At 60.6% G+C, this 23442-nt stretch overlaps 1 protein-coding gene across 1 annotated transcript in view; it reads left to right on the top strand.

The window, feature by feature from the left end:
• Prkx (protein kinase cAMP-dependent X-linked catalytic subunit) overlaps window positions 1–23188 on the top strand; it is a 28555-nt gene extending 5367 nt beyond the window's left edge. Inside the window, exons 2-9 of the mRNA XM_063243056.1 lie at window positions 510–678; window positions 9520–9783; window positions 12981–13100; window positions 15649–15744; window positions 17099–17156; window positions 18493–18570; window positions 18992–19137; window positions 19923–23188. Of these exons, the coding sequence (XP_063099126.1) occupies window positions 510–678; window positions 9520–9783; window positions 12981–13100; window positions 15649–15744; window positions 17099–17156; window positions 18493–18570; window positions 18992–19117 (911 nt within the window). The 3' untranslated portion in view covers window positions 19118–19137; window positions 19923–23188. The remainder of the gene's footprint in view (window positions 1–509; window positions 679–9519; window positions 9784–12980; window positions 13101–15648; window positions 15745–17098; window positions 17157–18492; window positions 18571–18991; window positions 19138–19922) is intronic.
• Window positions 23189–23442: the final 254 nt, after the last annotated feature.

Genomic DNA, 23442 nt, shown 5'->3' with positions numbered 1-23442 from the left:
GACCGCTGCCTTTGTGCTGGATGGCGCTCGGTGGCGGCCGTCACCGGGTTTCTGATTCCAGCTACTAATGACCCTGAGGACAGAGAACCCAGAGCTGCTGCAGGACGCGGCGGGCCCGGGAGGAGCCGGGCAGAGCCGGGAGGACTCTGGGGCGGCCGTGGCAGTCTGGTTTTTGCTATAGTATTGTTTTATGTTTGAACACAAGTTCTACTTTGCTTTTAGCACTCTGTCCCTCCGTCTGTCTCTCTGTCTCTGTGTGTCTGTCACTTCTGTCTACAATCACAAGTTCCATGTGGGAGCTTTGCAGATGCCACCTTTGTCTTCCATGTTGAGCCCCAACTCCTCAGTTCGATCAGTCGCTCAGTCAGTCAGTCGATGGGTCGGTCAGGCAGTCATTCGATGGGTCAGCCGGTCACTCAGTCAGTTGGCTGGTGAGTCGGTCAGCGGGCTCCGTCTCTGGCACCGTGGGCGGCAGCCCTGACCCCTGTCCTCGCTTCCCTCCCGGCCAGGCACGGGGACCTTCGGCCGCGTCCACCTGGTGAAGGAGAAGAAGGGGTCGCAGTTCTTCGCGCTCAAGGTGATGAGCATCCCGGACGTCATCCGCCTGAAGCAGGAGCAGCATGTCCACAACGAGAAGGCCGTGCTGTCCGAAGTGAGCCACCCCTTCGTCATCAAGCTGTGAGTGCCCGCTGCCCACCGCCCACGCGCTCGGCCACTCCGTGACCCGGAACCTGTGCATTCTTTGAGCTCGTCCAGTGGCTGGGTCTCCTTTTCTGGGCAGCGTAGTACTCCACCGTGTACAGCCAGCCCACGTTGACCCTGTTTCCTGGCCTCTTCATGCTCTGGGAGGCTGAGGCAGGAGGTGGCAGTTTTCCCGTGTTACCTGTCTTGCGTTTGCGCTTTATTTAGGGTTTCTCACGTAACAGAAACCGTGTGATAGTGAAGCGCAAGGCTCTGATTCCACCTCGCATCCTGGTCTCAGGCTACACCCGTTTTCCCACGCACGAGTCAGGTGTGCTTCTTCCTGGCAGCATAGTACTCCACACTGTGCAAACATAGACAGACAGATAGATGGTACAGAAATGGTCAGTGGACAGATGCATGCAGGGTGAGGGACAGGCCAGGGAGCCATAATTAGGTGACAGATGGTAACAGGTGATAGGTAATGGTAGCAGGCAGGTAGATGATAGGTGACAGGTCAATAGATGATATACCAGTCCATCAATGGCATGGATAGGCAGATGAGAGCTATTAAGAGATAGATGGGGAAAGATGGATGGATGGATACACAGATCATCGGGATGGGTGGATGGGTGGGTGGATGGTGGATAGATACATAGCTTGTTGGGATGGATGGATGCATAGATGGATAGATGATAGATAAATGGATGGATGGATGGATGGATGGATGGTAGGATGGGTGGATGGATGGATGGGTGGGTGGGTGGATGGATGGATGGGTGGGTGGGTGGGTGGATGGATGGATGGATGGGTGGATGGATGGATGGATGGGTGGGTGGATGGATGGGTGGATGGATGGATGGATGGATGGATGGATGGGTGGATGGATGGATGGACGGATGGATGGATGGATGGGTGGGTGGGTGGATGGATAGGTAGATGGATGGGTGGGTGGATGGATGGATGGATGGGTGGATGGATGGATGGATGGATGGGTGGATGGATGGATGGATGGGTGGGTGGATGGATGGATGGATGGGTGGGTGGGTGGATGGATGGATGGATGGATGGATGGGTGGATGGATGGATGGGTGGATGGATGGGTGGACGGATGGACGGATGGATGGACGGGTGGGTGGGTGGGTGGATGGATAGGTAGATGGATGGGTGGGTGGATGGATGGATGGATGGATGGGTGGACGGATGGACGGATGGATGGATGGGTGGGTGGGTGGGTGGATGGATAGGTAGATGGATGGGTGGGTGGATGGATGGGTAGATGGGTGGATGGATGGATGGGTAGATGGATAGATACATAGCTTGGTGTTGGGGTGGATGGACGGATGGGTAGACGGATGATGCATGGACAGAGGCTTCCATCTACACAGATCGCTTAGCTGGATGGAAGAGCCAGTGGGTGGATGGCTGGATGAACGTCTGGGGAGACAGATGAGTGGAGGCATCAGAAGTAGGTGGTGTGGGCTGCCCTGCAGATGGCCGGGCAGCTGATGGGTCAGCAGACGGGTGGACACTGCCCACCTCGGTGCTGACGAGTCCGGGCCGGGTGGCTCCCCGCAGGCCTCGTGCTGTGCACTGTGCGACGCTGGACATGGCTCTGGCTCCACCTCCGGGCCCCGGAGCGGCCCCACCGCAGGGATAGCGGGAAATGGCCAGGCGCCCGGGGCTGGGGAATCACGCCTGGGTTGCTGCCCGCCTCTGTAACTGTCCTCCAGGTCTCAGCAAGGGTTGATTGTGGCGCACAGTCTTTGAGGTTTCACTCCATAGCTGGTTGGCCCTGTTGTCGGGCCCGCGATGATTCTGAACATCGACGCAGCAGGGCTTGGTGGACCAAAGCTGCCCACAGAACGGCAGGTAGGACGTGAAGTTAGGGATAAAGAAGGACACGCCCCCAATAGCCTGACCACCTCCCACTGGGCCACACCCCCTTGACGTCACTTCCAGGCCACGCCCAGGCAGCCTACTTCCTCCCGCTAAGCCACGCCTCCAATGACCTCACTCCCGCTAAACCACATGCAGGCAGCTTACTTCCTTCTGCTAGGCCACGCCCCCTGATGACGTCGCCCACACTAAGCCACGCCCCAATGACTTGCACCCTCTCAGCCACACTTGGATGGCCTCGCTTCCTCCAACTAAGTCACGCCCCATGACCTCACTCCCGCTAAGCCACACCCAGGTAGCTTAGTTCCTCCCGCTAAGCCATGCCTCAATGACATCACTCCCGCTAGGCCACACACACACAGACCTCACTTCCACTTAGCCACGCCTCAGTGACCTCAGTCTCCTGCTAAGCCACGCCCCCAGTGGCCTTGTTTCCCGCCATTACCTCTCTCCCCCGTGACCCCACTTCCTAAGGCCCACCCCCAATGACCTCACTCAGGCTAAGCTACACTGGGATGGCCTACTTTCCTGCTAAGCCATGCCCTACTGACACTTCCTCCCACTAAGCCACGCCTCCAATGACCTCACTCCTGCTAAGCCACACCCCAATGACCTCAGTCCACTAAGCCACGCCTTGATGACCTTGCGTTCTCCTGCTAAGCCACGCCCAAGGCTTTATTCTTCCCACTAGGCCATGCCCACAATGACCTCACTCCTGCTAGGCCACACCCCCAATGGCCTCACTCTCGCTAAGCCACACCTACGTAGCTCGCTTCCTCCTGCTAAGGCACGCCCCAATGACGTCACTCCACTAAGCCACGCCCAGATGGCTTTGCTTCCTTGCTAAGCCACGCCCAAGGCTTACTTCCTCCCGCTAGGCCACGCCCACAATGACTTCATTTCCACTTAGCCACGCCCCAGTGGCCTCATGTCCTGCCATTGCCTAGTTCCCCCATGAGCTCACTTCCTCCAAGCACACCCCAGTGACCTCTGGCTAAACTACACGAGGACGGCTTACTTCCTGCTGCTAAGGCACGCCCCAGTGACCTTACTTTCTTCCACTAAGTCGCACTCCCAATGAGCTCACTTTCTCCTCTAAGCCACGCCCACAATGACCTCATTTCGCTAGCCACGCCCCAATAGCCCCCTTTCTGCCACTACCTCTCCCATGACGTCACCTCCTGTCGGTAAGCCACGCCCACAACGACCTCACTTACACCCACTAACTCCCAGTTTTTAAGGGTCCTGCCACCGCTCCAAAGCGCGTAAGACCTAACCCGGACCGTGTTAGACGTGTGATGTTTTGACCCAGGTAGACGGTCGGGCTGGCTTCAAACTTGCAATCCTCCTACCTCAGCCTACCCAAGTGCTGGGATTATAGGAATGTATTTGCATCGGCAGACTTTTTGTCTTTTTTGTTTTAATTTGCACACTGCCCTCCGCCCTCCATTTCCCTTGGTAGCCGGGTGGGCGTTGGTCAAGCAGTCGCTCTATTTCTTGCTCTGTGTGTTTGAATTTTGAAAATGAGTCACCTTTCTTTCTCTCTCATCGTTGCCTGCGAAGGACAGAGCTGCCCAGCAGAGACAACCTTGGTGTCCACTTCTGGTTCCTGTTGTTTGTTCAAAAACGGGCAAATGTGTTTCTGAGGGTTTTTGTTGTTCTTGTTGGGGAAAAGTCTGCAAGAGAGAAGCTGAGAACGGGAAATGAAAGGTCCTTGTGCAGCGGGAGGCCTAGTGGCCCCTGGAGGGAAAGACTGCGGTCTCCCGGCAGCGTCCCCGGGCAGCGTCTCCGGGCATGGCTCGCAGCCTGGGGAACGTGTGACGGGCTTAGTGAGACCCCATCTCAGCAGGTTGAAGGGCTCAGGACCCCAGAGTCACGTGGAGGGGAGGTGTGCGCCCTCCGTGGCGCTGGTGCCGAGCGCTCTCTATCTTTATGCTGGACACAGGATCTCGCTGTGTCCCTGGCTGGCTTCGACCTCGCCAGGGATCGTCCTGCCTCAGCCTCCCGAGTGCTGGGATGACCGTTGGGACCTCACACAAGTGGATTTGGGCAGCGCTTGTCCTGTTGTGACTGAATTATTTCACTGGGCATCCTGCACACATGCTTTTCCCGCGTTACACCTTATGCCGGAGTTTGGGCTTTTTGTGGCTGTATACTATTCCACCATGTGGTTAGTGTGCATGACATTCATGTCTGTATCTATCAGTGTGTGGATGCTTGCGTTGAGTTTTCCTTCTGGCCCTGTGAATTGCGGTTCTGGGGATGTGAACGTGAGTGTGAGCGCTTGCCTTCAGCTGCTTATATGAAGACACACACTGTGTGATTAAAAAATACAGTGAATATGTATTTTTAAATCACTAACAGACAGGTTGCAATTTCTCCCCCTCAGAGTCCTCCCGGCTCTGCACACACTCGTGTCACTGTCCCTGCTGCTTTTTGAGGCAGCTCTGGGGTCCTCTTTCCTGAGGGTCGTTACTTGGCATGATCAAAAACCCGGTGACTGCTGCTACCAAGCTCTGTCCAGCAGAAAGGCAGCTCGTTAACACCCAACGCTGGGTCCCCGTCCACCTCAGTCCCCGGAGCTGGCCCCGTGCGACTCCTAGCTCCTCCCTAAGGTCACAGTGACCGGGAAAGGTCGAGGTTTGGGGCCTATTCGGGACATGAAGGCAGCCAGGATAGCACAACTAAAGACCCCGAGGACAGAGGACCCCACAGCTGCTGGGAGAGCGGCCGGACCTGGGAGGAGTCGGGCAGGGCCCGGGTGACTCAGGGATCCATGGCCATGTGGCTTTTACTGTGATAATTGTTTTTTAAATTGAGCGTTCACCACATTTTTGATCAATCACTGATTTGCGTGTATATGTATTTTGGTGGCACCGGGAAGGTGCCCAGGGCTGCACACTGGGTCCCCATTTGCCCTTTTTGCTCTCGCCTTTCGTGGCAGGGTCTGGCCAAGCCACTGGGTTTCCCCAGCTGAGCTCCAACCTGAGACCCTCCTGCTTCAGCCTCCCGGGTCACATTAAGTGTCTGATTCTCTCTTCCTCGCCTGAGGAGGGGCCTGTGCCTTTATTTACCTCTGGCTGCCCCGGGGTCCTCTCCCCTCTTCTCCGCCTGAAAGCCAGGGAACCGTACTTCAGGCCTGGGGTAGATCTCTGAGACATTGTCTCCCTGTCTAAGAGTCCAAACGCGCAGCGGCTCGTAACCTCAGCGCTGCGGGAGGCTGAGGCGGGAGGGTCTCACCTTTGAGCCGAGTCTTGGCACAACTTTGGGATTTAGTGAAACTCCGTGTCCAGATGGACAACGCAGGAGGCCGTGAGTGGCGCGCAGGGCGGTGCTCTGGGCTCAGGCCGCGGTGCAGAGGAAGACCAGGGAAGGACAGGAGGAGAGACGGACAGACAGACGGATGGACGCAGAGGAGGGACAGACAGACGGACGCAGAGGAGAGACAGACAGACGGATGGACTCAGAGGAGAGACAGACAGACGGACTCAGGAGAGACAGACGGACTCAGAGGAGAGACAGACAGACGGATGTAGAGGAGGGACAGACGGATGAATGGATGTAGAAGACAGATAGACGGATGGACTCAGAGGAGGGAGAGACAGATGAATGGAGGCAAAGGACAGACAGACAGAAGGATGGACTCTGAGAGGAACAGACAGACAGACAAATGGACTCAGAAGAGCCCTCGTGGGCAGCTGGGCCCTGGCCTTCCCGTGCAATATTTTACATTGCTGTGTGTGGCAGGAGAGGTGGGGGCCGCAGGGCCTGGGGACCCGGCTGGGGGTCAGGGCTGCGGGCCGGTCAGTGCGGAGCCGGCCTCCCCTCCCCTCCCCCCTTTCCCCCTCCCCCCACCCCTCCTCTCCCTCACCCTCCCCCCCTCCCCTCCCCTCCTTTACCCTCCCCCTCCCCTCCTCCATCCCCTCCCCCTCCCCTCTTCCCCCTCCTCCCCCTCCCCCCGTCCCCTCCCCTCCTTTACCCTCCCCCTCCCCTCCTCCATCCCCTCCCCCTCCCCCACCTCCCCTCCCCCCTCCCCTCCCCACCTTTACCCTCCCCCTCCCCTCCTCCATCCCCTCCCCCTCCCCTCTTCCCCCTCCTCCCCCTCCCCCCTCCCCTCCCCTCCTTTACCCTCCCCCTCCCCTCCTTTACCCTCCCCCTCCCCTCCCCTTTCCCCCTCCCCCCACCCCTCCTCTCCCTCCCCCTCCCCCCTCCCCTCCCCTCCTTTACCCTCCCCCCCTCCTCCATCCCCTCCCCCTCCCCCACCTCCCCTCCCCCCTCCCCTCCCCCTCCCGTCCTCCATCCCCTCCCCCCTCCCCTCCCCTCCTTTACCCTCCCCCTCCCCTCCTCCATCCCCCCTCCCTCTTCCCCCTCCTCCCCCTCCCCCCCTCCCCTCCCCTCCTTTACCCTCCCCCTCCCCTCCTCCATCCCCTCCCCCTCCCCCACCTCCCCTCCCCCCTCCCTCCCCCTCCCGTCCTCTCCCCCCCTCCTCCATCCCCTCCCCCTCCCCCACCTCCCCTCCCCCCTCCCCTCCCCCTCCCGTCCTCCATCCCCTCACCCTCCCCCTCCCCTCCCCTCCTTTACCCTCCCCCTCCCCTCCTCCATCCCCTCCCCTCCCCCACCTCCCCTCCCCCCTCCCCTCCCCTCCTTTACCCTCCCCCTCCCCTCCTCCATCCCCTCCCCTCCCTCTTCCCCCTCCTCCCCCTCCCCCCTCCCCTCCCTCTTTACCCTCCCCCCTCCCCTCCTCCATCCCCTCCCCTCCCCCACCTCCCCTCCCCCCTCCCCTCCCCCCACCCCTCCTCTCCCTCACCCTCCCCCCCTCCCCTCCCCTCCTTTACCCTCCCCCTCCCCTCCTCCATCCCCTCCCCCTCCCCCACCTCCCCTCCCCCCTCCCCTCCCCTCCTTTACCCTCCCCCTCCCCTCCTCCATCCCCTCCCCCTCCCGTCCTCCATCCCCTCCCCCTCCCCCCTCCCCTCCTTTACCCTCCCCCTCCCCTCCTCCATCCCCTCCCCCTCCCCCACCTCCCCTCCCCCCTCCCCTCCCCTCTTTTACCCTCCCCCTCCCCTCCTCCATCCCCTCCCCTCCCCCACCTCCCCTCCCCCCTCCCCTCCCCTCCTTTACCCTCCCCCTCCCCTCCTCCATCCCCTCCCCCTCCCCTCTTCCTCCCCCTCCCCCCCTCCCCTCCCCTCCTTTACCCTCCCCCTCCCCTCCTCCATCCCCTCCCCCTCCCCCACCTCCCCTCCCCCTCCCGTCCTCTCCCCGTGGGTCAGCCCGGGTCCTGCCCACTGAGGGTCCGCATTCTCCTGGGACACACACGGGAACGCGGGGCCCTGGTGCCGTAGAATCCGAGCAGCGTGGGTCTGGGAGGGAAGGCGTGGGCTGCGTCCAGTGTGGGGGGTCCGGGAGGGGAGGACCCCTGGGGAGCTCCACGGTCTGACTGCGGCACCATCAGAAACCCGGATCTCGTGGCTTTCAGGCCCACGCGTTGCACGGCCACGATGTAAGATGTACAGTCTGCACTGCGGGCCGGGATATCCCACAGTGTCTTCTGGGCGCCCATTTCCAAGATGCGAGCTAGGAGACAGAAACCACGGGCATTTGGCACCAGGGGCGTCACTGCCTCAGGCCCTTTGCACGGCCACCACCCCGAGGACGCCTACAGGATCCCTTGGAACTGACCTGTGTGCATCCCCGCACTGAACGTGGCTTTACTGGACCCTGCTGGCCTCGGCTGACGTCCAGCCCGTGGTGCTGGACTTGGCAAGGGTGCTGGCCTCGGTCCAGCCCAGGGGACGGCAGTGGGCCGGTCAGGGCCAGGGCCGGCAGTGGGCTGGTCAGCCCCAGCCTGCTGTGCCCGGTCAGGGTCCACCCTGCTGGGTCCACTGGGCCCGCGCCATGGGAGCTGAGGTCCTGTCCCCGCCCACGCCCTGCGCCGCCCCAGCTGAGGTCCGGCCCGGTTCCGGGCTGTCCAGGCCAGCTTTGGTCTAAGGCGGGTGAGGGTCTGTGCCCCGGCTGAGGACGTACCAGGCCCGGGTACAGCCTGGTCCCGGGGAGCCCTGGGTCAGACCGCGGCTCTGGGGTCCGAGCTTGGTGAGGGTCTCGGCGTTGGGAGCACCTGGGCTGAGACTTGGCCTGGGCCAGCGCTTGGGCAGCCGTCTGGGTTTTGGGGACAGTCTTCATGAAGGCCTTGCTTTGGGTTAAAGGCCTGTGACTTGTTGGTTTCAGTTAAAGTCTTGGGTGACATCTTGGTTTGGTTAAATTTTCAGTTAAGACCTCGGGCTTGGTTAAGGCCCGGTGTCCCTGCCGGTTCTGGTTAAGGCCCGGTGTCATGGCCGGTTCTGTTTACAGCCCGGTGTCCCTGCCGGTTCTGGTTACGGCCCGGTGTCCCTGCCGGTTCTGGTTCCGACCCGGGTAGGGGCCCCGTCTCGGTTCCCCTGGGTGGCCGTCTGCGCCCTGGTGGAGCCCGTCAGGCGAGCTCTGCCTTGAGCTCTTGCAAAGCCCCTCCCGGGGTCCCCACCGTCCCCCCAAGTCTCTGCCCTGCCGAGCTCTGAGTTGGGGTCCCCGGTTCCAGCCTGGGCCTTTTGGGTCCTGCTCGGGTCCTGCTCCGGGTCCAGGTCCGGGTCTCAGCGGGTGCTCAGTTGGTACCTGTGGCTCGGGGTGCCCTGGGGCCTCAGTTCACCTGCACCCCAAAACAGAGCATGTCTGCAGCAGGGGGCCGGGGAGGCGGCTCCCCCCACCGTCTGCCCGGAACCCACCCGGCCCGCTGCGCCCGCCTCCGCCTGGCAGAGACCCTCCCGCCTCGGCCTCCTGCGCGCTGGGAGCACGGCGTGCCCGGGCCCCCACCACGGTGTCCCCCATCACGGTGCCCCCCATCATGATGCCCCCCCATCACGGCTCCCCCCATCCCGGTGCCCCCCATGACGCCCCATCCCCCCCCCGCAGGTTCTGGACCGGCCACGACGCGCGCTTCCTGTACATGCTGCTGGAGTTCGCGCCGGGCGGCGAGCTCTTCAGCTACCTGCGCAGCCGCGGCCGCTTCCCCGCCGCCGCCGGCCTCTTCTACGCCGCCGAGATCGTGTGCGCGCTCGATTACCTGCACGCGCGCGCGGTGGTCTACCGCGACCTCAAGCCCGAGAACATCCTGCTGGACCGGCTGGGCCACGTCAAGCTCACCGACTTCGGCTTCGCCAAGAAGCTGGCGGACAGGTGGGGCGCTGGGGTGCACGGGGTGGGGGTGCGCGGGGTGCGGGGTCACGGGGTGGGGGTGCACGGGGTGGGGGTGCACGGGGTGGGGTGCACGGGGTGCGGGGTGCACGGGGTGGGGGTGCACGGGGTGGGGTGCACGGGGTGCGGGGTGCACGGGGTGGGGGTGCACGGGGAGGGGAGTGCACGGGGGAGGGGGGTGCCTGGGGTGGGGGGGGTGCACGGGGTGGGGGGTACATGGGGGGCTAGGGGTGCACGGGGTGCAGGGTGCACGGGGTGGGGGGTACATGGGGGGCTAGGGGTGCACGGGGTGCAGGGTGCACGGGGAGGGGGATGCACGGGGTGGGGGTGCACGGGGGAGGGGGGTGCCTGGGGTGGGGGGGGTGCACGGGTGGGGGGTACATGGGGGGCTAGGGGTGCACGGGGTGCAGGGTGCACGGGGGAGGGGGATGCACGGGGTGGGGGGTGCACGGGGGAGGGGGGTGCACGGGGTGGGGGGTGCATGGGGGAGGGGGTGCACGGGGTGCGGGGTGCACGGGGTGAGGGGTGCACGGGTGCGGGGTGCACGGGGTGTGGGGTGCATGGGGTGGGGGGTGCATGGGGGGCTGGGGGTGCAAGGGGTGGGGGTGCATGGGGAAGGGGGGTGCACGGGGTGGGGGGGTGCATGGGAGGCTGGGGTGCACAGGGTGGGGGGCCCCCGGGTTTTTAACTCAGGGCCTCCCCATGCAGCCAGGCGGGCTCCGGGGGGCGAGACCCTCCCGCCTCAGCCTCCCCAGCCGTCCCGGGATGCAGCTCGCCCAGCTGCCGGCCGCGGTCACATCTGCTCTGTGGACTTTATTTACCCGTTTGTGGGCCGGACACCGCTTGCATCGATGACAGAAGGGCGGTGGGTTCAGGGGCAGGAAAGTTGTTAGCATCCGTGCTGCCCCCTGCCGGCCGGATGTGGTGCTGCACCTCCCCGTCTTTTCAAAACATCATCATTATTACTATTATTATTATTATTGTTATTACTGTTATTGTCATCGTTATTACTGCTGCGCCGAGGACGCAGCGCCGGCCCTGCACACCGCAGCCCGGGACGCTGGGAGGACTCTGGGGCGTCCCTTTCAGTGCATCCTGACCTACATTTTAATTGTTTTTAAACTGTCCTGGTCCGTGTGCACAGCGTCTCCTGGTGGCTTTCACTGTACAGCGTTCGCGCTGCTGCGTCTCCTCCGTCTCTTCCGTTTCTCTTAACATCACGGTCTCGAGCTGCACCCAGTTTTCTACACACGTCTCAAGGCTATCCTTCTTCAGGGCACAGTAGTACTCCCTGCTGTGGAAACGCCACATGTTCCTCTCCCAGCCCCTGTGGTGGACCCGCAACCAAATCACACGCAGTCACCGCCTCGGGTTGGTGTATCTGACCCAAGACAGGTCACCGCTGCTGATGGGCTCCTCTCCAACCTCACGGTCAGGCTGCGAAGCTGCAGGTCCAACCCTGGTGCCTGCAGGTCTCGGAGATGATTCTCCTCACTGCTCTTCTGTTCTAGATTCCAGATACCATCCATCTTCTTGGTTCTCACTTACGTTCTTCCCCACGTGGGACTCCACATCCATCCATTTGCACATAAATACCAGCATTTCCTTCTTCGGGGCCGCGTACTACTCCGTCACATTCATTTACCGCATTATCAGCTCCTCTGTGGGCTGCTGCTGTGTCTTGACGACTGTGAACTGAGCTACCCTTGCTGTGAGGACTCAGGCCTCCCCGTAGCAGCCTGGCTTTCCTTCCTTCATGTGTACAGCGGGGCGTGGAATAGCCTGGATCGGTCCCCAGCCCCTTTCTGTAAATTTTTTATTGCCCAGGCCGGACTCACCTTTGGGACCCTCCTGCCTCAGCCTCCCAAGTGAGTGCTGGCTTGACAGCCTGGCACCCTGATGCCCAGCAGGGACTCTATTCTTTTAGGGTTGACCCTCAGGTTCTGCACCCACGTGGCTGACCGAAACCCCCTCTTTTCCGGGACAGGAATCACTGTCTTCTTCAGAGGATAGCAGCTAAAAGGGTCGGCGTGAGCTTAGATGGGAAATTCGGTCACGCACAGCAAGAGAATGCCGCGGGGGGTGCGAGGGGGCAGCTTGCCGCGGTGCACACGTCCTGGACACAGGGACGCGAGCGCCACACTGATCCCCAAAGTGGCACTAATGAAAATACGTATTTGAACCAGGCCTGGTGGTGGCACTCACTGGGGAGGCTGAGGCGGGAGGATCTCTGCGAGTTCGAGACCAGCCTGGATGCACAGCGAGCCCCTGTCTTTCCAACAGTCCGCCTCCAGGTGGCGCCAGAGGCCGAGCTCGGGCTGCCTGCTTGGATTTTGCTCTGTTTATATTTGGGTTTCTCTTCCAAACCCTCCAGCGTGGGGTCAGGGATGCCACTCGGTGGTACAGTGCCTGCCTGGCAAGCACAAGGTCTTGAGTTCAATTCCTGGTACATACCCTGGAGCCACCAAAAGGGACCCGACCACATGTGGGCTCGTGTGGCTGGTGCGAGTCACTGAGCATCGGGTTTCCAGGGGCGCCTGTTCTGCTAGCGTGTCCTTCTTCATGGCAGAGTAGTACTCCACGGCCTGTGGACTGTTCCTCCCTTTAGTCATCTGTTGGTGGACACGGGCTGCAGGTTTGAGTTTTATCTCTGCTGGGCAGAATTTACTTCACTTGTGACTGGAAAGGTCACCTGCGGGATCTCGGGGTGTTCTGTTCACTCTTCTGTTGCTGGAGCACCCCGAGTTCAACGGAGCAGAGGGTGACTAGGCTTGTGCTTTAGGAGGGTTCAGTCTGTGGTTTGCTGAGCCATCCTCGAGCTGGAAACCAACACCACCCACCCGTCCGTCCTTCCATCCATCCGCCTACTCATCTGTCTGCCCATCTGTCTGTCTGCCTGTCTGTCCAGCTGTCTGTCTGTCCTGGTCTGCCCTGTGCCTTTCCCGCTGGTGCTGGGGTTGGCACCACGCCGAGCCTCCTCCGGCCCCCTGTTTTGTTTCCCTGTGACCCCAGGTCTCACTCCCTGCCCCTCTGGACTCCGACCTGAGACCCTCCCGCCTCAGCCTCCCGGAGTGCTGGGTCGGAGCCGCCCGCTGTGTGCTCAGAGGGGCCGGCGGGGTTTTCGGGGCCCGGCCGAGCGCTGTCCCCTGACCCTGGCCGCTGTCTCCCCTGCCTTGCAGGACCTGGACGCTGTGCGGGACCCCCGAGTACCTGGCCCCGGAAGTCATCCAGAGCAAGGGCCACGGCAGGGCCGTCGACTGGTGGGCGCTGGGCATCCTCATCTTCGAGATGCTCTCGGGGTGAGTACGCGGCCCGTGGGCCTGGCTGTGGAGCCTCGGCCCTCTGTCCACCCGTCCTGGCCACCTGCGTCCCCACGCTGAGCTCGCCGGGCCCGGGGGGTCAGCAGGACCCGAGTGCCCGCCTGCTGCTGTGTGAGACCAGGGCCGCCTCCTTACACGCCCCGGGCTGGGCCTCAGCTAGCGGAGATCCTCCTGCCTCAGCCTCCCCGAGTGCCGGGATGACAGGCCAGCGCTGAGAGACCCCCTACCCCTTCCCGCCTTTTTATGCTTGGTGTAGGGCTCAGGCTGAGGGTTCCCCGAGTCCTCTGAGCCACGGTGATGCTGTACCCATCAGGTCCCTGAGGGGCTGGGAGCGGGGTCCCCCTGGAAGGCGGCCCTCCCCGTGCAAACCAGGGTAGGCGGCGGCTCCTGCCCGCGGTGGGGGCCCCGCAGGGAGGCGTCTCCCCGAGTTAGGAGAAGCCAGGGGTCACCCGCGTCCCCAGGAGACTGGTGAGGACCAGGGTGCCAGGTGCCTCTCCCCACTGCCCTGGACACAGAAAGAGAGGGGCCTTTGCACAGGACAAGGGGACCGAGAGATGGAGGGGAGGAGAGGAGAATCCAGGCAGGTCCGGTGCAGCCAGCTGCCCACGGGCAGAGCGGTCAGGGGAGCTGCCCAGAAATCTTTGCACAAAGTCAGCTGCTGCCCGGCAGCCTGCTGTCGGCCACCAGAGGGCGCCGTCGTCCTGGGAAAGGCTGTTCCATTGTGCAGGGTTACAGTGTGACAGCGCTGATTACATCAGTCCAGGCTATGCAAACACAGGGTATGCAAATAGGGTTATGCAGATGAAGGTTATGCAAATGATACTATGCACATACAGCATTGTACACCTAATTAATGCAGGATCTGAAGACGGCTAACAGTCAATACAGGCTATGCAAATGAAGAATATGCAAATAGGGTCATGCAGATGTAGGTTATGCAAATGGGGCTATGCAAATACATGCCATGCAAATACAGCATCGTATGCCTAGTGCAGAACCTGAGGGCGGGTAAGTCAATGCAGGCTATGCAAATAAGGAACATGCAAATAGGGTTATGCAGATATAGTTTATGCAAATGGAGCTATGCAAATGCAAGCAATGCAAATGTAGCATCCTATGCCTAATGCAGGATCTGACGGCGGGTAACAGTCAATGCAGACTATGCAAATAAAGGACATGCAAATAGTGTTATGCAGATGTGCGTTCTGCAAATTGCACTGTGCACCTACAGCCCATGCAGATGCGGGCTGTGCAAAGAGCCTGGGGCTCCTGAGGCACAGTGCGCCCCAAGTCCTGTGGCCCGGTTTAAGTGAAAGGTTACAGGGGGAGAATTGAAGGTAGCGGCTTGGTGAGCAGCTGTGTGCTCACAGGTACTCAGAGGACTGTGTTCCGTGTACTCAGTACCCAGTTACCTAACGTTACGTGTGAAGTCTGTGGGTGCAGGTCTCACCCCGCCCCGGGGGACATCGGCCTCTGCTGCCACGATGTCTTCCTAGGTGTGAGACTAACGCACCGTTTCCTCAGCGTGGCGTGTTTACTGATAACATGCCGTGGTTTTTATATTCTGACGATTACCCAGAGTTACATAATTGCATATTCTGTTTAATGCTGATCGCACTCAGCTCCCCGTGGTGGTGGTGGTACTGGTGGAGACTGAACTCAGTACTGGAGTTCAGTAATGGTGGGGTACTGGTGGAGACTGAACTCAGTACTGGAAATCCCCCCTGAGCTCTGCCCCAGCCCTGATTTTTAGGGTCTCTCATTCAGTCACTCAATTACCCAGGCTGAGATGTAGCTGGCAGCCCTCCCGCCTCAGCCTCCCCGGTGCTGGGGTTCGGGGCGCCCCACCCCTCAGGCCCCGGCGGAGGCTGCTGAGCTGCAGGGTCCTGGTGAGGAGGGTCTCCTCGCTGTGCTGACCTTGAACTCAAAGTCCTGGAGATGCTCCTGCCTCAGCCTCCCAAGGGCCGGGGGCCGAACCCCCATCCCGAGGGGTCCCTCACGCCCCGGGCATACACCCAGCCCCGGCTCCACGGGCTTGTCGGCTGTGCCCGTGTCCCTCCTGTGTCCCGAGGACGCCACCATTGCATGGAGGAGGCTGAGGCGGGAAGGTTTCCTCTCCAGATCCTCCACGAATTCCCTCTCGGGGACTCCGTTTGCAATCGTGTCCGGGCTGTGGGGCTCAGGGTGTGGACACATCTTGGAGGGGGGCCCGTGGGGGTCACCACGACACCCACTCGCTGTGGGTGCCCCCCCCAGGCCGGGTGGCAGGAGCGGGTGGTCCCCGAGGACCTGTGCGCATCTGAAGTCGGTTTGGTGGCTTCTAGTTGTGCTCAGGTTTGGGGTCCACGTTGAGCCTCCCAGAACCCCTGTCCAGGGCAAAGTGGCAGACGCCCGGGTGCTGGGCACCCCAAAGCCGAGAGCTGTAGACGCCGAGGCTCGCCCCACGGCGCACCCAGGCGCACAGAAAAAATAAAATGTTTTATCTCGCTTCCCACTAAAAACAGATCTCTCCTTTTTGTCCTGACAGGTTTCCTCCGTTTTTCGATGACAACCCTTTCGGCATTTACCAAAAGATCCTCGCGGGCAAAATCGATTTCCCCCGGCATCTGGATTTCAGCGCCAAGTAGGTGCCCAGGTCCCCGCCTCGGGCACGCGTGACCCGAGGTCTGCTCCGGGCTCCGGGCACAGAGAGCTTCGGCTTGGCCGGAGTGTCTTCCGGCCCAGACCCCCCAGCAGGTTCCCCCCGTCTTTCCTCAGTCGGTGCCCGTCTTGAACCCGTAATGCTGGGATTCACGCAGCCCCAGGGACTTTGCATGGCTTGATTTTTTCTTTGTTTTTTCTGTGTCTCTCTCGGACAGGCTCTTGCTGTGCAGTCCAGGCTGGGCTCGGACTCACCGCGACCCTCCTGCCTCAGCCTCCGAGTCCCCCAAGCTGTGCTTCGTTAAAGTTGGGCAACGGGGTACAGAAAAACCACTTTTTTTATCGGTGGTGTAAAATTGGTAGTCCAGAGAATGCTTGTGATCACTTAGGCTCAGTTTGTTTTTTTTTAAGCAAGATGAGCTCAAGGCTCTGAATGCATCTCATGGAGGAATAAATTCTTTATTTTCTTGGTTAAAAAAAAAAAAAGACACGATGGTGCCCGCCTGTCATCCCGGCACTCACCGGGGAGGCTGAGGCAGGAGGGTCTCTGTGAGTTCAAGACCAGCCTGGGCTGCACAGTGAGCTCCAGGCCGGCCTGAGCTGCAGGGTGACACTGTCTCCAAAAAACCAAAACTGCTTTCAGACCTTCCCGCAACCTGGAGGGGTCAAACCCACTCTGGCGGGGTGAAGCCTGCCCGGGGACCCCCTTAGACGGCCTGGAGAGGTCTTGGGTTCAGTTAACACGCACGGGAAACCCTGATGAAAAGACGTCTCTCGCCTGCCCTTTGTCTGAGCTGTTAAAATTTGGGGGACCCCTATTTGAAGGAAACGGGGCTCCAGTGCTGTGTGGGGATGGAGGGGGACAGAGCGCACCCTGATTCTCTTTCTCCTCCCTTTTTTCTCCCCGGCCTCCCTCTGTGCATCCTCGTCTAACGGGAGAAAGAGCTAGTCCCCTACCTGCCCATTGCCTGCTGTTTTAGTTTATTTTGCTTTGTATTGATACTTTGGGGTGCTTGTAGAAGAGAAACCGTGTGACTGCAAGGCTGGGGTGTCTCGTTTATGTCCCTTAACACCGTGGCCTCGAGGTGCCTCGATTTACCCACACCCGACTGAACTTCATCCTTCTTCATGACAGCGTAGTACTCCGCATGTGTATAAATACCGATTTGCACACAAAGACATCATCAGCATGCTTTCTCCCTAATGAAGAGCCGGGGTGTGACTCGGGTGCACCCCAGCCCTGCCTCAGAGGGACAGAGGGAGGGAGGGAGGCTTAGGGCCCCTGTGGCCGGACGCACGGCGAGGAGATGGGTCTGACCGTTTCCTTCCCCGCCCAGGGACCTCATTAAGAAGCTGCTGGTGGTGGACCGGACCCGGAGGCTGGGGAACATGAAGGTGGGTTCTCCCGGCCCCGTGCCCTCAGCCGCGACGCGTCTCTGGCTTCTGAGCCTCGCAGGGATAGGGCCAGGGGACGGGTCGATCGTTCTGCCTAGATTCGGGGTTCCGAGACTCCGGTGGGGTCTGCGCCCCACCGACACCCCGGGGGCAGCAGCGGGGTGGAGACTGCTGCTCATGACTGCCTGGTTTGTGTCGGAGGAGACGATCGTACGGACTGTGTGGTCCTAGAAAGGTCTCGCTGTGCAGCCCGGGCCGGCTCTGAACTGGCAGAGATGCTCCTGCCTCAGCTTCCCGGAGTCTGGGGTGACGGGCGTGCGCCACCAGGCCCGGCTGAGTCCTTTTTACGTGGGCACAATGTGGCCTCCTCGTACCAAGCTGGACTCAAAAAGTGATTTTTGGCCCCTCAGGGAAAACCCATCCATGCCGGGTTCCGGGCTGCTGTGTTTTCTTCTGGCCCCTTCCCGGGAGACCACTCACGGACTTTCCGGCCCTCAGACGTTGTTCTCACCGTCCTGTCAGTGGAGACGCGTGGACCTGACTCTCCAGTCGGGCTGCCGCTGCCTGGAGGATTTTGGGGTTCACTCTTGTCTGACATGACGTCCCTTTTGATGACTAAATAGTATTCCACGCTGTTTCCCCATTCACCCATCACAGAGGTGTCTGTTATTTCCCGCTGTTAGGTGTGCTGGAAATCTTTGTCAGAGTAAAACCCACACGGTCAGGGGTCCCCCAGAGTCCCCCCAGCTCTGCCCGGCTCCTCCCAGGCCCGGCCACTCTCCTAGTCTCTGTCCTCAGGGTCTTTAGCTGCACCGTCCTGGCCGCCTCCATGTCCCGAATGGACTGGAAACCTTGACCTTTCCCGGTCACTGTGACCTTGGGGAGGAGCCTAGAGTCCTACGGGGCCAGCTCCGGGGACCGAGGTGGACGGGGACCCAGACTCAGGTGTTTACAGCTGCCTTTCTGCTGGATGGCGCTCGGCAGCGGCTGTCACTGGGTTTCTGATCCCAACTGGTGAAGACCCTGAGGCCAGAGGACCCAGAGCTGCAGCCGGAGCCTGGGAGGACTCTGGGGGGTCCAGGACCCCGCATCTCACTAATGCGAGATGTTTGGTGGCCCCCAGTCTCGGGGTCTCTGAGGGACTCAATGAAATCCCAGCAGGGAGGGACGGGGAGCCCAGCGGCCCCGTCAGGCGTGTGCTGAGGTCCTCGGCCCGGCTGTGCCCTGAGACCGGAACCAAGCTGGAGTCCAGGTGACCCCGGGCACTGCCAGCGCCCGCGTCCTGCGTGGTCACCGCCCGGGCAGGGAGCTGACCGCACCCCTGTTTGCTTTGCAGAACGGAGCGGAAGACGTGAAGCGACACCGCTGGTTCCGAGCCGTGGACTGGGACGGCGTCCCCCAGAGGAAGCTCAAGGTCAGTCTGTGCCCGGCCACACACGGAGGCTGAGGCGGGAGGGTCGCCGGCTGCATCTTCAGCCAGACACAAAATAAACAGGGTGAACCGGGCGCGGTGGCTCACGCCTGTCATCCCGGCACTCACCGGGGAGGCTGAGGCGGGAGGGTCTCTGCGAGTTCGAGACCAGCCTGGCTGCAGAGTGAGCTCAAGGCCGGCCTGAACTGCGTAGAGACCCCGTCTCAAAAAGGCAAAAAAAGAAAAAAAGAAAATTCAGTTGACAACGCAGGCTGAGCCATCACAATGCAAAAATCAGCAACCTGCACCCAGCCCTTGGAATCTGGCCCTTTGCTTGTGTTTATAAATAAAGTTTTATTGACACAAAGCCACGTGGAGGTGTGCATACTCCCCAAAGGTGACTCTGTTTTCCCGGGTCCCCCAGCCTCCCATCGTCCCCAAGGTGTCAGGAGACGGCGACACCTCCAACTTTGAAACGTACCCCGAGAGCGACTGGGACCCTGCTCCTCCCGTGACCGAGAAGGATTTGGAGACCTTCAAGAACTTCTGAGGCCGAGCTGGCTCTGCAGGGTAAGTCTTTGTTTTTAGGAACGAGCAGACCCCAAGCGAGTGCCACTCCACGCCGAGGTACGGTATTTACAGCAGACGGCTTGGGCTTTGAGTTCATTGCAGCAGGAGCAAAAATCTGTCAGAACAGAGCCTGCGGCTGGTGCAGGGACCTCAGCTCCTCGGGGGTCCTGAGTGTTAGGTCAGCCGCAGACGCTGGCAGACCAGAAAACACCCGGATTTCAGTCCCCAGCACCTCAGGCCAGCGAAGCACCAGACCGCAGCCGCCCGCTCAGTGCAGTGCTTTGCAAAATGTTAAATCTCCTCGTGTCCTGACTTTCCTGCCACTGAATCATGAACTCATCAGCGAGTCCGCCTGTTTATGAGGTCCACGCCCTGTGATCCAGGGGCTCCGCCTCGGAACACCCAGATTCTTGTGGTTCTGGGTGTCGAGCCCATGCCTTTGGCCTGAGCTCCATCCGTGGCCCCTTTTTCCCCTCTTGATTTGAGGCAGGCTCTCACTGAGCTGCAGAGTTTCCCAGCCTGGGCTTGAACCCGAGACCTTCCTGCCTCAGCCTCCCCGATGGCTAGCCCGGCTGGGTGTGCTCCGTGGTGCAGGGCGTCGCTGGGTATCTTCACACTGTTGGGGACCCTGAGTAACCGAGTCTGTGCAGAGCAGAAGCACGAGCCACGAGGCTCCCGCCTTACGGGCAGAAAGTGGGGCTTTAAAGCTTCCCCCAGATGAGGACGTGTGCGGCGTGGACCCCGTTATGCAAAAACCAACCTGATCGTGTCTTATCTTGTGCCAGGGACATGCAGATTTCAGCCACCCGAGCTGCAACCAGACGCACGCAGACTGGAGGAGCCCTTCCCCGGGGCGCGGGGGGACCCCACGTTTACACAGCTGCGTGCACACAGCGGGACTGCAGGGCTGGAGTCTGCGGAGCCCACATTCCTAAAGCCACGCGCCGGCTGCAGACTCCCGACCGGTAACACTGTGCATCTCGGCCTGCTCTGGGACTCTCGGCCTCTGAGTGTGAACCGTACACAGACGCGTGTGCAAGTGCGTGTGTGTGTACCAGCCGTGCGGTTTCGTAAACGCTGGCCTTTTTGCAAAGCCTCCGGGATTGATTTTTCCCGAAGGTTCTGCTGACTCCTGGAGATGCAGGTCTCCAGCTGACCGTCTATGCATTAAAATTAAAATAACAGTCACTCCCGTCACCTCACCGGTCAGCCAGGAAATGGACGCAGGTCCTCGCCCGGCAGCTTCAGGACCCCCAACCGCTGACCAGGCCTGCAGAAGGGGCTCAGGGCAGGGACAGCACGCGCTCTCACCTGCACGCACTCGGGACATTCAGGGTGCTGCTGGGGCGGGACGGGGGCGCCCAGCACCCAGAAACCCGGCAGCTGCCTGGCTGCACCCAGGCCAAGAGCTGGCTCCTGTGTCCTTGAACCCTTGCCTGGAGCTCCCTGTGTCCCTCAGGCTGGTCTGGAGCACCCCAGGCTCCCTGGTGATCTCCCAAGACCCTGTTTCAAAACTGCACAAAAGCCTGGAGAGTTAGCGGTGGCTTCAGAGGCCCCGGTTTCAAAGCCCACTTTTGCAAAAAAAAAAAACTGTGGGCAGGAGCACGGAGGATGGTGTAGCCTTCAGCCCTTCTGCCTGTCTCCGAGCTCCAGGGCCCGTGCTGTGGTGAGCCGAGGTCTGCTGCCTGGGTGCTGGAGGGAGAAATGCAGAGCCTCTGAGGGCTGTAGAGGGCAGAGCAATTCCAGAATGCAGGCCTCACCCCCGGGGCTCTCATGAAGGACTTTGTCGTTTGCATAGGAGTTTGCTGGGTTTGTGAGCCTCTGCTGGGTTCTGAGATAGTTTGCAGCCAGGGTGCCCGGGAAGCTCTGCTGGGGACTGAGCTCCTGCCATATATTTTCTGGGGCTGCTTTTTTGCTCTAGATTCCTCACCCCCAACCCCCCAATCCCTCACCCCAGTCTCCTTGGACTGAATAATTAACCTCAGTTGCATGCAGTCTTTGAACTGTTTCTTGGTTTGTTTTTCGTTTTTTTGTTTGTTTTTGGTTTTGTGGTTTTTGGTTTTTTTTTTTCTTTTTGGTCTGTCTCTCTGTCTGTGTGTCCGTTTGTCTTTACTTTTGCTGGGGATGGCGGAGGATTCGCTGCACCCCGGAGCTGCCTCTGGGGTTCAGGCTCTGAGCTCCTGCCCGTGGGGAATGGTAGCCTTGTAGGCTGGGCTCCGGGTTTCGGGGTTAGGGTTTAAGATTTAGGTCCCGGGCTTGGCATCCAGGCGTGGATGTGAGGTGGGCCTGGGCCCCGGTACCCCAGAATGTGAGGCCTGAGCCCCCGTACCCCAGATTGTGAGGCCTGAGCCCCGGTACCCCAGATTGTGAGGCCTGAGCCCCCGTACCCCAGATTGTGAGGCCTGAGCCCCGGTACCCCAGATTGTGAGGCCTGAGCCCCCGTACCCCAGAATGCTTTGCCAGAAAGCCGAGTGGCCGATGGTCGAGGATGCAAATGCCTGCCCTGCGGGGTGTTTGAAAACTGTCAAAAAGCACATTAACAGCCAGGAGGAATCCAGGAACGGGGGAGCCAGCCGGGGTGCTCGGTGCAGGTCCCCGGAGTCCTGGGCTCAGAGGCCACCCGGGCCGCCTGTGGCTCCCTGCCCCGGCCTGGACCTAGTGTCCAGCTGCATGAGGCCATCGCCAGCGGGGTCAGGTCCAGCCTCGTCCCCAAACTCCGTCCTGCACGGCTCGAGGCTGTGGCCGGGTGGGATCTGCGCCCCTCGTGCACGGGGGACATCGTGGTTCTGGGACGTTAGCGGGGTGGCAGGCTTTTCTGCAGGAGGGCGACCTCAGCCACCGTGCAAAACACACACTCACGCACACTCAGACACGCGCACACACGTGCACACCTCACAGCAAGCGGCAGCCTGAACCAAAGAACACAGCACACGGGCCTCCCCGCCACAGCCGCACGCGGGCTCCTGCTCCCCCCCAGCTCACCCCGAATTCCCGAATCCCCAGTGCTTCCTGGCTGCAGCTTCTGGGGTGCAGAGTGCCGAGACAGACCTGCCCCCCACTTTACTGGCTTTTGTTTTTGCCTTACAAACATTCGGGACAAAAGCATCGTGCTGTGCCTGCTCATGGGTTCGCCCCTGTCCGGGAGGCGAGATGTGGGGGGCTTGCGTGCTCCCCGAGCCTTCCGAGCAGTCTGTGGCCAGTGCTGGTGTGGGGGGGCTCAGGTGGGAGGCGGGGTGACCCCAGCATTGCATTCCCGTGTCAAGCGGCTCTGCAGATCTTTATGGTCTTGCATCTGAGGAAACCAGCCTGCGTCACAAGACCAGGAGGTCCTGTCTGTGGTTGTCCCAAATCGGGGTGCTCTAGGGAGACCTTTACCTTGATTTCCCGCACTGCTGTTTGTTAGCTTGCTGAGACGGGGTCCCCCCGGTGGCCCGGGCTGGCCTTGAGCTCGCTGTGCAGCCCGGGCTGGCCTGGAACTTGCAGAGACCCTCCCGTCTCAGCCTCCCGGGCCGGCCGGATTACAAGCCCGCACCCTGCACCCCGCCGGCTCGTGTCCCGGCCCCCCGGCTCCCCGTCCCCGCCTTCCACCCCGGAGGTCCACGATCCGCTTTGCACAACTCTGGTCCCTTCCCTGTGTGCGTGCATGCGTGTGAGCGTGTGTGTCTCAGCGTGCAAAGCGGACTCCAGGCAGGTTGTCACGTGTTGCCTCCGCGCCCCGAAACCTCGGGGGTCACTGTGTACCGGGGCGGCCTCGGTCTCCTCCCGGCTCTGTCCACAGCGAGCGGACCGGGCTGCCCGGATCCCCCGTGGGCACAAGCGGTAAATAGGGATTGAACAGGGGAGCAAATAAAATCCCGTTTCTGACCCCGTTCAGCCCTCACACAACGGAAATCACTGTGATTTGTACATATATATATACGGATAGAGACAGATTTTATATATATATATATATATATATATGCCCTAGGACAAAGTGACTGCTTCTAATTTATGTAATAATGCTACTGATTCCAAGTTTCTTGAATAAAACTTTGTACCTTTTATGATGTCAGATTCTGGTCTGCTCTGAATTTTATATGTTTACATACCTAACACCAGATGACATAAATGTGTCTATCCCCAAATTTCTTATTTGCCTTTTTATTTTTCCGTTTTGCTTTTTTTTTTTTTTGAGACAAGGACTCCCTGAGGCCAGCGGGCTGGCCTTCAGCTCGCTGTGTACCCTGGGGGTTGGGGGGGCCTCGATCTCAGGGAGATCTCCCCGCCTCAGCCTCCCGAGGGCTGGCAGGACAGGTGTGCGCCACC

The sequence above is a fragment of the Cavia porcellus genome, unplaced genomic scaffold (assembly GCF_034190915.1).
Source record: "Cavia porcellus strain 051 isolate PalLab524CR breed Dunkin Hartley unplaced genomic scaffold, mCavPor4.1 scaffold_33, whole genome shotgun sequence".
NCBI classification, from domain to species: Eukaryota; Metazoa; Chordata; class Mammalia; order Rodentia; family Caviidae; genus Cavia; species Cavia porcellus.
The sequence above is the reverse complement of the archived record's forward strand: the minus strand, read 5'-3'. Positions and strand labels throughout refer to the sequence as shown.